At 46.5% G+C, this 15,726-nt stretch overlaps 2 protein-coding genes across 5 annotated transcripts; both read right to left on the minus strand.

Moving 5' to 3' along the window:
• Positions 1–658: 658 nt before the first annotated feature.
• POFUT2 (protein O-fucosyltransferase 2) lies at positions 659–14,880 on the minus strand. Of its 2 annotated transcripts, none has more exons than XM_064433343.1 (9): positions 14,705–14,880; positions 13,866–14,116; positions 12,705–12,849; positions 12,304–12,414; positions 10,080–10,146; positions 8,505–8,630; positions 7,772–7,952; positions 7,409–7,532; positions 659–1,768 (listed from the first exon to the last, which is right to left on the minus strand). In XM_064433343.1, exons 1-9 carry the CDS (start codon positions 14,878–14,880, stop codon positions 1,600–1,602), a joined length of 1,350 nt encoding a protein of 449 aa, XP_064289413.1. In that variant the 3' UTR covers positions 659–1,599. The 2 variants fall into 2 exon arrangements, with proteins under 2 accessions (XP_064289413.1, XP_064289414.1); XM_064433344.1 differs by lacking the exon at positions 659–1,768 and adding an exon at positions 5,881–7,114.
• Positions 12,764–15,644, minus strand: YBEY (ybeY metalloendoribonuclease). 3 transcript variants are annotated; one of them, XR_010368868.1, is made up of 3 exons: positions 15,283–15,644; positions 13,866–14,116; positions 12,764–12,849 (listed from the first exon to the last, which is right to left on the minus strand). XR_010368868.1 is itself a non-coding variant. In XM_064433345.1 (3 exons), the coding sequence occupies exons 1-3, from the start codon at positions 15,619–15,621 to the stop codon at positions 14,934–14,936; spliced, it is 495 nt and encodes a 164-aa protein (XP_064289415.1). In that variant the 5' UTR covers positions 15,622–15,644; the 3' UTR covers positions 14,884–14,933. The 3 variants fall into 3 exon arrangements, 2 of the variants coding, with proteins under 2 accessions (XP_064289416.1, XP_064289415.1); XM_064433345.1 differs by lacking the exons at positions 12,764–12,849; positions 13,866–14,116 and adding exons at positions 14,884–15,020; positions 15,125–15,193; XM_064433346.1 differs by lacking the exons at positions 12,764–12,849; positions 13,866–14,116 and adding an exon at positions 14,882–15,020.
• Positions 15,645–15,726: the final 82 nt, after the last annotated feature.

Genomic DNA, 15,726 nt, shown 5'->3' on the forward strand with positions numbered 1-15,726 from the left:
ACTTTTAAAGAAAAGAGGGGCAAAATATGATGAGCTGGCTCCATTAGCCCTACTGGTGTGGTGTAAGAGCCACAGCCTAGATAAGACTGAAGAAGCCTCCCTAGGCTTAACTTAGGAACAGGCTACCCAGTTTATACTTGAAGTTGCCTCCATGGGCGACGAGACCATCCTTAATGTTATAAAGCCCTGGAGGCTTGTTGTCGACTTGTTAAATCAATTAGAGCGGGACGTGATGACGGCGGAGGGGACACAGCATGTACCACCCGTCGAGGCAACGGGAAGTGTAGGGACACCGTGCCAGGTGCAGGGGGAAGGAAGACGCGTAGAGCAGCCACAGCACACCACGAAACCATGCACGGAGCTGCGAAGCCTCCCCCGGCAGGGGCAACCTGCCCACAGAGCCTGCTGCTGTTGCCGTCCAGGACCACGCTGCCACCCCCTGCAGGGTTGTCTCCTCAGCAGAATGTCCCCCGGTCTTCCTGAGCCGTGCCACTGCCCCGGGCGGGGGCGGTGTGCCGGCGGGGCGCCCCGCTGCTGTGTGGAGCTACGGAGATAGCCCCTGCCAGTGCGCGTTGTCAAAGAGCGCACTGCCGCCAGTCCAGAGGGCGCAGAGACGCCATGCTGTAGAGCCTCACTATGAAATAAACGGGGCAGGAGATCTTTCTCCTTTTTAATGCCTTTATTAAAAAGAATCAGCTCAGGTGGGGAGAAATCGATGGGTCACGCCCACGTTGCCACTGCTCCCAGGCGTGGCACGGAGGAGGAGGGTGATGCAGCTGTGTCTGCTGGTCGGCAGGCAGAGCTGGGGATTCCGTCCTCACGGGAAAGTAGGAAATTCCACTTTTTCAGTCTAACATTTCAGGTCCTCTTTCTAGTTAAGACCTTTTAAGGTTAGGGTGAGAAGTAAAAGGATCGTAGCAGATATTGGATTAAGTTCCTCATCCTTAGATGTCACTTAGGTCTCTTAGTTCCATGTTGGCTCGTTGTTTTTAGTGTTTTTTTTCCAGAACGTTGCAAAATCTGGTGAAATGCATTCTCATCTGCATACTAGCTCAGAGGTCACTCCACCCCTGCTACCTGCGGGTTCGAGTGTCATCCCTGGCAAGCATCAGGCGGGGACAATAGCTAATCACCAACCATTAATAGGTAATTGAAGAAGAACTCTTAACAATAGGTGGCTGCAACATACAGATAACCTTCAATTTAACAGTAATTGATTCAACTTGTTTAACTTTGCAACCTTAAAAAAATTGATAACTTTTTATTCATAACACCCCTGTGCCTGGTTGGTGGTCCCTGTGTTCCCCCCCCTCCCCTGGGTAAAAGGATGGGCACACCACGCCCTGGGGGAGGCCTCATGGAGCTGTTACTGCACCCGAGAAAAAAACCCTCTGGCTTAAACCCTCCATGAAGACCGACTCCTTCTTCTCCACCGCCTTAAAAGGTTTCTCCAGCACAGGGAGGCCTGAGGAGTGACCCTCTTTTACCAACAAACTCCAGCCCATTAGCATTGGAGTTCGGGCATGCCTGGGCTTGTCCCCACGTGCCCAGCTGCAACCCACCAGTAGTGTCTCTGGGGAGAAAAGACCACAGGTGCTGCTATTTGGTTGAGCAGCAGGGACCAGACAAGACTAGGCACGTCCCATTTGGTAAAAAATTTTTACCCACACTGGTAAAAAACAATACTAAAGCAGTCTCTTCAGAACATGGAGCTTCCCTCGTGTGTTTCATTTCTTTATCCCAAATATTTTCCCCAATGATCCACAATCTAGAAAGAAAAAAAGGAAAAAGAATGAAGACTAGTTCATTCTGATATAAGGAGTGTTGGTCATCCCAACCCACCTCCAGAAATGATTTTTCCAGGTGAAAAAGCATTTCTGCCACTCTAACAAATCTACTTGATACTGTCTCAACTCAATAGTAACTATTTAAATATTGTATTAAGAATCATAAGGACACAACTCTTGGAATTCTCAAGAATGCCTCAGCTTGGCTGCTTCAAGGACTTTCCCATCCAGGGAATAGAGCAGTCCCAGATTTAAACACGTATTTGATACAAATCTGATAGAAATTTGATATTGTTTGGCTACTAAGCTTTTCTAAAGGCTATGAAGTTAAGGCTGGAAATCCTCACTGAGGCTTTTACATGTCCCATCTGGATCTATCCTTGGGAAAACCCCACTCCAAGGACATGGCTTTAAAGAGGTTGCACTTGATGTTACAGACACAGAATTCCTTTGGGATTTGGTGTTTCCTGCATCTCCAAACACATTAAAAGAAGCAAGTGCAGAATCCTGAGTCTCAATTATTCCCACTTTCCGCAGCTCCACATGGATTTGTGCCTCCTCTGAAGGTCTGGACAGGAATCTGAGGATCCGCTTTAGTTGGTTTGGTTTCCAGCTCTTTCTCTGAGGTGGCCCAAAAGGCAAACAGAAAAAAAAAAAGCCCATAACAGCACAAAATCCAGCCCATCCCAAGATGCAGCTCCTCACACCAAACCTTGGGAGAATCCATGGTGGTTCCATCACTGCTCTAATCCCACCTCGAACTGAGCTTCCAGGGGGCCCCTGCCTAATTCACATCCAAGCCTTGATAGCCAAAATCTCACAGGAAAAGCGGAGGCAAAGTGAAGAGGATAGGGGAAATCACAGGGTTTTGGGTTTTCCTTCTGTGTGCAACAGAATTGAAGGGCAGGATGGAGAGGTTCCATGGTGTTTCAGGTTGGAAAATGTAGCTGGGGGTGTGTATTCTACGGCCATTTGCTAGAGGTGGGGCAGTTATCTCCTGTTAATTGTGCAGTTTTCTTTATCTCTTCCACAACCAATCCTCCCTTCAGGAGATACCTTCTGTTAAAGGGCCAGTGACCGTTACTGCACGGCTGATAAAAGTACATCAGCCCGTTGTGAGAAGCTCCACTGAAGGAGGAGCCAAGCATTCCTTCCTGGATATAATCTGAGATTTGGAACACCACAGTTGGGCTTTTCCCACTGGATTCTCAGAGGAAGCCCAGACCAATCTACACCATTACTGGATCTTCAGAGGAAAACTACCCCCTTCTTACAGGATCACTACTTCAACAAAACCACACCTGCCACTCCAGGAGGACTGCAGCCACAATTCCTATTGGACTGCTACTACCACCCTGACCAACAGGGTGTCAGGTCATATTCTGACTCTGTCAGTGCTGTTTTGTATTACTGCATTGTTTATTTTATTTTCTTCCCTAATAAAGGACTATTATTCCTACTCCCATATCTTTGCCTGAGAGCCCCCCTTAATTTATAACGGTTCAGAGGGAGGGGGTTTACATTTTCCATTTCAGGGGAGTCTCCTGCCTTCCTTAGGAGACACCCGTCTTTTCAAACCAAGACAGATGGGAAAAATGTCCCAAAGGGTGCTTAATTCCAAACAGTTAGTGCTGCTAAGGATTAATCCAAGAGGACAAATCCACTGGGATCAAACAGGAGTTGTGGACATGATGGGTTATGTCAAAGACCTACAAAGCTAGAGCCCTCTTTCTTCTCCAAGGCTCTCCCAGAAATTCTCCATGTCTGGACGTACTCCCAGTCTCCCTCCTGGGAAGAATGGACTTGGATATCCCAGGTGACTGCTGAGGCTCAAACAATAAAGTTATGCAATGATCAAAGTGGTTTTCCCAAGGAAATGACATATTGTCTGAAAACTGGGATAACCTATCCCAAGCCTTTCTCCAGGAAGTCACAGTTGGATATGGTCTCCCATTAAGGATGCCATAGAGGCTCACCTTTTGCTTGGAGCTTGGCTAAATTCCTCAGCAATGCCAGGATGTGGCCATCTGAAGGTTTTGGCAGATCTGGCTTATTTGCAGGCTGTTTCCCTCTCTCAGCCTTCCCACTGGATTGTGGTCTCTAAGGAATTTGTAAATCCCATTTGACTCTTATTCTTTTGGGTGATTTTTGCACCATTCCTGTACAAAAGGAGGCCCTCTATTAGGATGATTGTCCCTACCATTCCCCAGCAGTTTTATCTGCCAGTCCATTCCCTGTGTCAGTTGGGTTCTTCTGAGATTTCTGAGCTTCACAGGGCAGGAGACTGACTTGGCTTGGGAACTAAACACTCCTGAGGAATGGTCTGATAACATCACCACGTTTGACAGCTGATTCTTGTGCTGAAAGGATCACTCTTTCTTCCCTTCAGGCAATTCCAAGGCTCGCTGCTCCCACCTGGGAACAGTCCCTAGTTTGGACTTTCTTGTGGAGTATCCCTCCAGTCTTCCCTGCTGGGATCCTGCTCAGGAATCCATGGGGGTACAAATTTAGCAATTAATTCTTCTCACTGCTGCTCAGTTCTAATTCTAAAGGATTTGGTGTCTGCCTTACCCAGCTGGAGTCTGGTTCCAACTCTGTTCTTACTGCTTCTGCTGCTTTCAATGTCCGAGGAGTGCCATGAATGGAGTGATAGCATTTTCCACTTCCTCCGGGATTCCCTCTGTTGCATTTGGGTGCTGGAAGAATATGAAAGCCTGGGCCTGCAGGGCTTTACTATCAGGAATTACATCCCTGGATTTGTTAATTTCCTAATATTATCTCTTCCCAACAAAGCACTGGGCATACAAGGAACACAAAAATAGATGTGCTAACCACTGTTTACTCCTCTGGAATGTCAGAGCTTGGAAAACAGGGCAGTTTTGGCTTTTCCTGATGGCACCCGTGAGGTGTATTTTATCTAAAAGCCCCTTCCTATGTCTTTCCCTGTATCCACCAAAAAGCCACCTGTTCATTCCCCAGCTACTTCCTCCCTCTTTTCCTTTATCCAACAGAATTTCAACAGGTATTAAAATTCCCTCTGGAAGAGCACCTTTTATTCCAAAGCTAGTCACAAACTAATCATGGTCTTTGACCTTCATTATTAGGATTCCACCAAGAGACAATGAAGAGAAAATTATCCTACTCTGGCCCCTGCTGGGTTCCTGGAGCAGGGATTCTTTCCCTGTTTCCCCCATGGTGTCCCTGCTGCCCCGCCCCCTTTTTGGGCTTTGTTCCACAGCTTTTGCTTCCCATCCTTGGATCCTCTCCCTCACTCCAGGAGCTCCCAGCAGTTCCACACCCTCTCTTCTCCCATCCTGATAATTTCTCCAAGAACCGAGCTGTGCATTTCCATTTCCTTCTTTTCTCCAACAAGTCCCACAAATCCAAACCTAGACCTGACACAAAGAACTCTCGGTGCCTACAAATCCAAATCCAGACCTGGCCATCTCTAAACCAGCAACTCCAAACACACAATCCTGAACAATCAGCATTCATTCAAATCTAACATTTAGGATACATTGAATACTTCAAAATTCTCAGGAAGCATCCTGTTGCCTTCAGCGTCCAGGGATTTTTGCTTTGGACTCACATGGATTTGGGGCTCAAGGGATTTCCCTGAAAAAACCTCTGTGGTGCATACTGGAATCCCCAGTCCCATTAATTTAGAGAGTGCTAGAAAGCTTAGGCTAACCTGGGCCACCAGAAATGGACTCTTAATAGTGATGAAGAGGCACTGCTGGACACCAGCCAACAGCAATGGGACACTTAAACGCTTGCCTGAAATTTTGCCGCGATTGGGAACACCAGCACCAGGGGGTGCATGCACCCTGACGTGCTGAGGCCTGAGCAGCACGGCTGACTTACGAGACAAATCCTGGGCACTGTATGACTGACACCATCAGTATTATTTAGCTAAAAATAGACGACAAAAATGGAAATGTAATGAAATTAAAGGGAGCTCACAGAAGAAGGAAAGGAGGAAAGAAAAAAACACCTACTGAGCTCAAAAGCAGAAACACTGTATCAGTGTGCACCAGCAGCTGGATTTTTTATATTTAGATTTTTTCTTTGCATTAGATTTTATCCCCAACAATTGTCTAAGAAATAATATTATTTAATGTTTGCTTCTATTGGTACAGCATGAGAATTTGTTATTGCTCCGTGTGTGTGTGGCTTTGGCCACACTTGTAGAGACACAAAATAAGCATTTGGATTCCTCCAGATACATAATAGGCAACACATGTCAGAAGCCCCCTGTGGACGAACAGCTGTTCTGCAGATCTGCAGTGGTGCAGAGTTTTGCAGAATAGTTGAAGGGTTTAACCACCTTCACTGTGGGGAAAGCTGATGGACTGCTGAGTACAGGGCTGTGGTGATGGTTCTGCCTTCCACGTGTCTTTCCTTTGTGGACACAAACCAGTGGAAAAGCAAAGCCCTGAAGCAATCAGGACCCTCCTGAGAGGGCCACCCCTCTTCCAGGTGAAGTGCTGAACACACCCACCTTCCCCATGCCAGTGCTGTGGCAGGCAGAGGAGAGAGCTACCTCAGGAAAACGGAATCTTGGCCCTGCTCCACCAGGTTTCTCCACTAGGTAATGTGCCTTCATATGAAAGATGAGTCCCCAAGGAATGGGCCTTGCAGGCCCTTAGAGTGGGAGCACCTCCCCCTGCTTTTATTCTAGTGGCAGCTTGGTCCCTTCCTGGGTAGAGACCAGTGCTCCCAGGGTAAGCACTCCTGGTGACATGGCCAGGACCCCCAGCCCTGCAGTTAAAAATTGACCACAGACTCACAGAGAAAACAATGGACAGGTAAGAAATGCTTCAGCAGGCGAGGCTGGCTTGAACTGCCACATCCTGGGCATTGCTTTGCCGCTTCCCATCACAGCTCTGCAGCCAAGAGGCCCCTGTGGTCTGTAGCAACCCACCTGGTATGTGTGGGACCACACGGCAGCAAGAGCAGGACATACTGGGGGACCCAGGTGCAGCTGCCACATAGAAGTGCTGTGAGGTCCAGAGACACTGAGCAGTACAGCTACCCCATGTCATACCCACGCTGGAAGGAGAGCAGGAACTGAGAGTGCAGGACTGGTCATACTTCGTTCCAAGACAAGTAATTCCCCATGATTTTTCCTTATAATTTTGAACTCCAGCAAAACCTTTGTGTTTCTCTGTGTTTAATATACAATTTTCCAGTGAGCTGGCTGCTCACAGTTTTTCTCTGTTTCACCACAAAATCGGTTATAAGTTGTTTTTGGATCAAATCCCAAGATCTCCCTTTCCTCATGGATTCGGAAGGAAAATGTTGAAACTGAGGTGCCTATAAAATACCTGTGGAAAAAAAAAATCAAAAAGGGTTTGTGAGGGGAGGGCAAGTTTTTAAAATGCAAGTAATTAGATTTCAGTCCAATGAACTTCACTGTTCAGTGAAATGATATGATAATAAAATTATCATACATACACAGAAAATATAACCATTACACATCTACTACACACATCTCAATTATATAATTGATTAGATAATGTCTTACACTGTTTGCAAACAACCTTGGGACAAAAATCATATTCAGTTTTGCGACAGTGCTGAATAATAAGCTTTGGCTGAATAAAAGTCAGGTTTGCTACCTTGCATGTGCGCAAATCCACTGGTCAATCACAGCTAAGCCTCCATCCTTATAGAGTTCCAGCTCCTCCAGAGAGGGTTCAAATCTCACCATCTCAGGCAGCAGTTTCTTGAGCACTTCAATCTCTTAAAGAAGGAAAGATATGAATTCATCTCTACATTATGAACAGCAACTTGCTGCTGTCACACATTGTGTTTAAGGAAACCCTGGGTGAACAGTTACAGAGCAAGAGACACCAAAATCTACCAACAAGTTTTACAATTCAGTGCCAAAATTCACAGCATTGCAGGGAGGGAGGGGAGCCAGCGGTAATTGCTGCACTCCTCAGAAATTTCCAATCCTGAAGTGACTGTGATCTGCCTACCTTCCTCAACAGCATCAGTGGCTACAAAAACTTTTTTAAGTTTAAGTGTCTCCAAGAGGCTGTGGATTTTCTTTACTGCTCCTTGCAGGGAAGGCACGTCTTCTCTGTGACCCCAAATGAAGTCTCTCCTTCTGAGATGAACCCCAAGGTAGGGGCCACCTAGAGCTGTGCCCATCTTAACCTATGAAAGATCAAAACTTTAGAACTTGAGAGCATCACTACTCACACTGAAAAGCCAGAATGCATGATCTCTGAATAAGGCACAGAATCCCTCTAGTTGCAGACAGAAATTTTTAAGTATGGACTGGAAGTAGCTTGGGACATTTGTTGCAACATTGACATCTTGGGTGGCCACCATCATGCAAGAGAAAATGGAATGCCAAATCTTTGTAAGCAAAACCTCCTCTCCTTGACCAAATAAATCCTCAACTGGCAGCTGGCAGCTGAACTTTACACCCACACATAATGCTGAAAACAGGAAGAAATTCAAGTTTCCTTTACTGAAATGAGAGCAACAAAGATCTGGCCCTCAGAACCAATAAAGGACACCTTGACAGACTCTGTTAGCTTGTGTCACACAGGGAGAAGAAGGTGCATGAGGAACATGCGTGTCCACCTCGATGTGAGCAGAAGTGTTTCGCTCATGTGTACCTTCCACTGTGCCCTGCAGCACACAGCCAGGAATACACAAATAAAATATTTGTTATGGGAAACAGACTGTTAAGGATTTTACCTTCATCTGTGTCCAGTCCTCCTTGTACTGAGTCCTGTCTGCCTCATCAGTGGATTGAAGGTATTTCTTCCTGAACCTGTCTCCCACCACACGGAGGTGTTTAGCAAACACCATGCTCCGACGGGTCTGTTGGAATAAAAGCAGACACTGAGTCAGAAAAAGGAGAGCTAAAAATTAGTAGGTGGAGACAGTTTCATACACACAGCACTTCAAGGATGCAGTTACTTCTGGTACATCTATGCAGTACTCTAAGCAATGATTTTATCCAAGCTTAAATAGTTTATTTCTAATTATCATCACATTTATAACCAGCATACTCACCTGCTCCTGCAATACACAAGTATAGGGAGGACACTGCAGTTATTTACACAAAAGAACACACGATACACCAAATTAAACACCCTAGCAATATACCTCACTTCTGGAAACAAAAGCTGGGCAAACACTTTAGTGTGCTAAACACCTTTAAGAATAAAACCTGCTTTAAAAATATTATGCATCTAGCCACAGACACGCCTATGAAATTCAGTGGGAAAAGGACAAAAAAGGAATTATTTCCTTAACTTGTGAGTAGTCATCTCTAAGATTCTGTGATGCAGTTACCACTGCACATAGGCACAAGCAGCCTTTTTATTAACAGGCAAAAGAATTAAGGAAATCCCAAGTTTTCCCTTTTTGTCTGCAAAGAAACAAAGAAGGGAGAGATGCCTCTCAGAGGAACATGGAAAAAAGAGAAGAGGCCCTGGGCCCATGCTGCAGTGTGTAAATTTTTGTTTGGACATCAGGCAAAACCACTGGGACAACGTTTAAAGTGCTACTGCTAAGAAATATGAGCTATGGGAGCCATGTGGATTTCATGCCTGCTTTTACAGGACAAGTCATACTCAAATATGGTACCTGGGTTGCATTTTCTTCTTTGAGGGGCCGTTCTCAATGAATAATGCAAGGCTAGCAAACTAGTGCTTGGTCCACTTCTGAAAACATGCCATATCTCAAGTGAATAGCCAGATGTTTACAAGACTGAGGTCCATGTAATTTGTTTTGTAGTATCATGACAGTCAGTTTTTCTTAGGAATTTCAACTATATCAAGCACTCCACAGCATGTTCCATTTTGCTGTGTCTGAACCATAACATTTTCTTCAAACTTTTATGACAGGAATTATTTTACCATAGACCTCTGCCTTGAAACCCATGGGAATTTTGCCTTTGAAGCCAATGGGGATGGATTTGGGACAATAATGAGCACTTTACGTAATTCTTTTGAAAATACTAATCTTGAGGTTGACTAGATAAGAAACTGCTCCCTTCTGATTTTAGATGTGTTATATGGGGAGATCCTTTCAATCACCATGATCTGCAGCACTGGGCCTTTAGGCACAAGACAGCAGGGCAAATTCCTGTGTCACATTAATCCACAGCAGCCTGAAAACCATGTTAGCACACATTGCTGAAACAGAAGACACAAGTGACTTTCAAGACAAAAAACCTGAGGCAAAACTGAAGCACACATTGGTTACTGAATTTTTAGCAGAGCCAAGGAAAAAGTCTAGAGAAGCTATCTGTAAAATACTCACATTCCAATAATCTTTCCCTCCGTAGTGGTCATGAAGAAGGTTTTCAGCTCTGTCTAACATCACTGACCTATTGAAAATTGTAAAACTGAGTGCAGTTCCCTTAGGAACAGAACTTACATTATGACGTTTCTTTACACATTTGCTAGGATAAAGTACAGACCATAGTCTGTTTGCTAAGGGAACATGGGGAATGAGGGACAGACTCCTGGAAATGAGGGAATGAGGCTCCTATGAGACAAATTCTAGTTCTCTACAAGGCAAATTGTGACTCACAGTCTGCTAGAGAGAGAAGGGAACCATACCAATCCCTGTGCCTGCTCTTTTCCATAAAAAATGATATCCTGACTCTGAGACTTAAACAATAACAAGCATTAACCACCCCTCACAGTCTTTGTAATAGTTGCTATAGGAGAAATTAGATTTCTAACAGGGAGAGTGATCCAAAGGGGAAAAGTGACCTGTGTGATAATGCTTAGCCTCAGAGCACATGACAGCCTCTGGGAACAAGCAGAAAATCATGAAAACAAACCCAGGGAAGGTGTTTTCCACATGTAAAATAAAATGTCCTACAGTAAAACAACAGATCAAATAACACAGAGACATTACCAAAATGTGTGGTAGTAGACAGCAGCTTGCCTTCTCACAAATAAACACAGTTCAGGATTGTGTACTGGAAACATAAAAACTTAGCACCATCAAAGTTCTAAGAAGCAGAAGAGATTTTGAGAGCTTCAAGTATTCCAGAGAATAAGAGATGCAGATTTAGTTTGTGAGCACACTGATAAGAAAACACACCGAGAAATGCTTCTGCTAAAAGGAATCAAGGTCATTATCTGCATCTCCTTCTACTAAAAAGAGAGGAAGCAAATAACCAATCAGCTTTGGATTATCTCTGTTGATCATCAGCTGGACACCTGCATGGAATGCCCTAAACCACCTGGAAACAGACTAGACTGTGCTGGTGAAGAAGCAGCTCTACATCTAACAGGATGATTGGAGGTGATTGAGGTTACTAATCAAAATGCATTGAGAAGTTTCCTTGAAGTGACCATACTTGAGGGCTAAAAATCCAGTGCTAGGGCCACACAACTGGTTGTCCAGCCAGAAGGGCAATATGGGAGATGAGAGCTCTGAACAATCATAGTAGTTTGAAGACACTGGCACACATGAAGATAAGGGACATCTCATTGACACTGCCTAACAAGATTTCCGGACAGCTTTCATTAAAGGTGTTTAAGAAAACTTGGCACAGAAAGGTTCTTGCATGGATTTAAAAAAAAAAAAGTTGAGAGACAGGGATAAATGCATGGTTCTCATTGCTGAGGGGGGTCACAAGTGCAAGGTCTCTTCACCATATTCCTAAACAACCTACAGAAGGGTGTGAAATTAGGTGACACAGCTTAATTATTTTAAAATTCTCAGAGCAGCCAAGGCCAGCTATGAAGAATTAGAGAAGTCTGATCACTGGACAACTAAGTGGCAGATGAATTCTAGCATAGGAGCAAGCGTACTAAAAAAAAAAACAAAAACATCAAAACCTGGCTTAATCTAATAACTGAAGGTCATGATGGCCAGGAATGAGGACAGTTTGATGCAAATATCAAGGCAACACTCAGAGGTCAAAACAAGGAACCTGTGTCTCAAGAATTAGCAGAAAAAGAGAAGAGCACTGGAAAGAACATGTAATTTGTACTGCAATGTAACAGGTTTACCCACACTCAGTGTGCAGGATCCTGCTGAACTTTTCGATAAGGTTCGAAGATTGGCAGTGGTGACAATCAAAGGCATGGAATGGCTTTCACATGGAGAACAACTAATAGAGCCAGGACTCTTCCCACTGCACAGGAGACTGCCAGAGATGTAAAATTACATGTGCTGTGGAGTAGCATATGGAACAGCTGATGGTTCAGCATTTCTTCCACTGCATGATGTAGGGATATTGATGATACTGTGGAGGTATGTGTCACAGAAGCTGCCTGACAGGGAATATAAAGGAGCTCAAGGCTATTTGATCTTAGGTTTTAGCACTGCAATCTTTAACAAAAGTTACAGTTAAGTGTTTCTTGCGCTGTAAATCTCTCTTGTAATTATTTTAACAGAGTACAATAATTCAGTGATGAAGTATCTCAACAGTGGACAACCCTTTAAATTCTCCCTGCTCTTCCCACCTAGCAATGGGGTAGGACAATAACACAACAATAAATTGTTATACAAGGTAACTCACTGTGCTGAAGTGTTCTTCAGAAGGATGGGAGCCACAATAGAGGCTGATCCTTGGACAGACAAGCAAGAGGCGTTTAGGCCTCGTGTTTCCTCGTAACCCCAGAACCAGCCTCTAAAAGGGAACACAAAGGATTGGTTCACAGGCTTGTATTTTAAATTAATGTCATCTAAAGAACAAAACATCCTAAAAAACTACATATGATACAAATAAACCAGCCAGCTCCTTTATGCTGCTTTTCTGTGTAGCAACTTTACAGAATCAGATCTTCTCATATCAATACAACGTTTTACTGTATATAGGCTTCTTAAAAACAAAGTGAACTCCAAGAACCCAGATATCTACAGCAGGCAAATATCTCTCTGAATATAACTGAAAACACCAGAAGGAACGCTCGATGTTACCTGTAGTAACCATGTTTGTCTTTGGAGTACACCAGCTGATCAATGCATGGTTTTTCATCTATTTTTTCTTCCCATGTTCCTTCTTTCCATCCTTCTGCATAGCCTTGTAGCACATAAACCTGTTCAATAAAGGGCCCACCTGACTCTGAACAGAAGGCAAAGCAAAGGATTTATAAGCATTAAAACCCATACTGTAAAGGTATGAACAAGCATCAGTTGCAGTTAAAAATATGCTAGAAATGCTAATATTACACTACTCTCTCTTCCCCATTTTCCCTATAAAGAAGGAAAGGAAGTTCTTTGAGAGTGAGAAAGGGTAAAAGGGTCAAGCAATGTGATCACCTACTATCCCACCCAGCTCTGTGGGTGATTTAATGTGCTAAATGCAGCAGAATCACTGTCACCTGGGTAAAACATACTATAAAGCACACAGGTTTTCAGTGCTGTAAGCAGCTGCCACAGGAAGAGTGCCTCCAAGAAAAATGCCAAGTACAAGCCCTTCTTCTCCTAAAGTTCAGGGTCGCAACGAGTATTTTCTTGGAACAGCTTTCTCTTCAGAGCTCCTTGCAGAGGTGTTACATTTAGTGGCCTTTATTTCCTCTGCTGAACATGCCAGTGTGCAGTGCTCACAAATTGAACATTTGGTGATTAGCTCAATGTGGCATTAAATCCTAAAAGAACCAACTTCACTTTCTTATGGAAAGCCTTTCTCTTAGACACAAAAAGCTGGGGATATTTCAAGTATGTGCAGTATCAACGATGAAAAAGAAGTTCAGGGAAGAACCTGCTTCACAACTTTTACTGTCCAACCAACATATCCAGGAAAAAGGTGGCTTGTCTGTATTTCAACAAGCTGCCTCCCTCCTTATGGTCAAAACCACACAGAAATACCACAGGTGAATTTAACCACACGCATTAATTGTCTGTCTTTGGGGGTCCCAGAAATCAAGGGGGCAGCAGTGCTACATCAAACAAGCTGCCAAGTAATTGGGTTGTTCCATCCTAATGGTTGTGTAGCTCAGCAAAACTCCTTCCCATTGCTCCTCTTGCCACCTCTATGATTATTTTACATAAAAGGATAAAGGCACACATAAGGAAAACCTCTTAAGAAACCATATCAAATATTTAATTAATTGTAGACTGCATGATTCTATATCCTACCTGCAAGGAACTGCTCATATTCGATGACAGGGATGTTCCTGTTGAGGCTTGGGATATCAAAGAACTCGGACCAAGCGAGCCTGACCTGGAGGATATCAGGGCTCTGCCAGTGATAAAGACGTCCCCAGGGAGGCAGAACCAACACCCAATTTTCACTTTTCCGCAGGGTCTTTAGAAGGGAAGCAATACGAATGTAGACATCTCTGCGAAGGTTGAACCCTTCAGGGGGGTTTACATCATACAACAGGTATCTGGGGAGAACAAAGGGATACCATTTTTCTGGGAGCACACTGAGGCTATTACACGTTTTTCTTTTTTACCCTACAATCCTGTGATGAAACTGTTGGGAAGAAAGCTGTTCCTCTTTTTGAGTTTGTGGTACTCAGAAGGGGAAGAAGTATGGGAAGTCAGGGCAGTGTGTGCTGCAGGGGCCACTAGGCATCCTGGCGAGGTGGCACATACCAGGAGCCTTTCTTGCAGCGGGTCAAGGAGTGAAGAGTCTTGCTCACCCTGAGGGTGACGTGGGGTACATGGTGAAACCACGGACATGTAACCCAGGCTAACTCTTGTAAGCTGGATACAAAGGCGGGAGGATGCGCTCCAGAGAAGTAGGGAAAAAGAATGCATCTGGGAACTGGATGATCCCCGTGAGGTCTGTTACAACTCAGGATATTCTACAGACAAAAGCCCTCGGACAGCTGCAATAACACCTTCCAAAAACGACCCAAAAATGCACCAGTAGTCGAAGCAGGCCCTTTACCAGCTGATGGCCAAGACCGCACGACGGGGGAGATCTGGGGGGCAGGACCGGCCAGGGGTCGGACGCCGCCGCCGCTCACCTGGTACGCGCAGCGGCAGCGGCGGCGGGCAGCGAGGAGGCGGCGTGGCCAGCGCGGAGGGCGACGGCGGGCGGCTCGGAGGCGGCGGCTCGGGACGGCGGCAGGGCGAACGCGGCCAGGCCGAGCAGCAGCAGCAGCGCCGGGGCACAGCGGCCGCCGGGCCCCTGCGCCACCATCCCCACGCCACGTCCGGGGCGGCGCCGGCGGAGCCCCAGCCCCTCTCAGCCTCTCAGAAGAGGCCGGCGGTGAGGGGCCGCAGGCGGGAGCCTGTCAGGCGGTTCAGCTCCTCCAGGATTTGCACTTCCTTCTGGTACATCTGCGGGAGCAGCGGCGGTCAGCACCGGCGGAATCCCGGTTCCCAGCACCGGGGCCTCCGGTCCACCCCATGCCGCACCCCGCACACCCTCCCCGGCCCCGCACCTGCTCCCACTCGGGTTTCGTGTCGTGCCGGTAGCCGAGCAGGTGGCACAATCCGTGGGCGGCCGTCACCTGCGCGGGGAGCGGGAGCACAACACGCGTTACTGACCGAGCCCCGTGGCCGCCCCACCGCCCGCCAGGCCCGGGCGGGGCCCCCTCACCGTCAGGATAGCGTCAAAATCCTCCCCGGTTTCGCGGCACTGCTGGTGGATGTATTCCACCCCCAGGAAGATGTCCCCCAGGTTGTACTCGCCGCGGCAGCACGGCCGCGGCAGCTCCCCCGCCTCCACTTGGTGGAACGGGAAAGAGAGGACGTCGGTGGGCTCCGGGCAGTGTCGGTAGACGCCGTTCAGTCGCTGCATCAACGCGTTGCTGGCACAGACTAGCCCTACGTCGAAGCGGGAGGCGCCCAGGGCGGCGCGCAAGGCGCACACGGCGCGGCGAAGCGGGGCCCGGCGCACGGGCACAGCGCGCTGCGCGTTCCGCAGCGCCACGCTCATGGCGGCGGCACCCCCCACACGGCGGCACCCCCCACACAGCGGCTCCGTCCCGCAGCCCCGCCCGCGGCCACGCCCTATCAGAAACCCCACCCACCCTTCTGCCCA

Source organism: Passer domesticus, chromosome 10, assembly GCF_036417665.1.
Source record: "Passer domesticus isolate bPasDom1 chromosome 10, bPasDom1.hap1, whole genome shotgun sequence".
Taxonomy (NCBI): Eukaryota; Metazoa; Chordata; class Aves; order Passeriformes; family Passeridae; genus Passer; species Passer domesticus.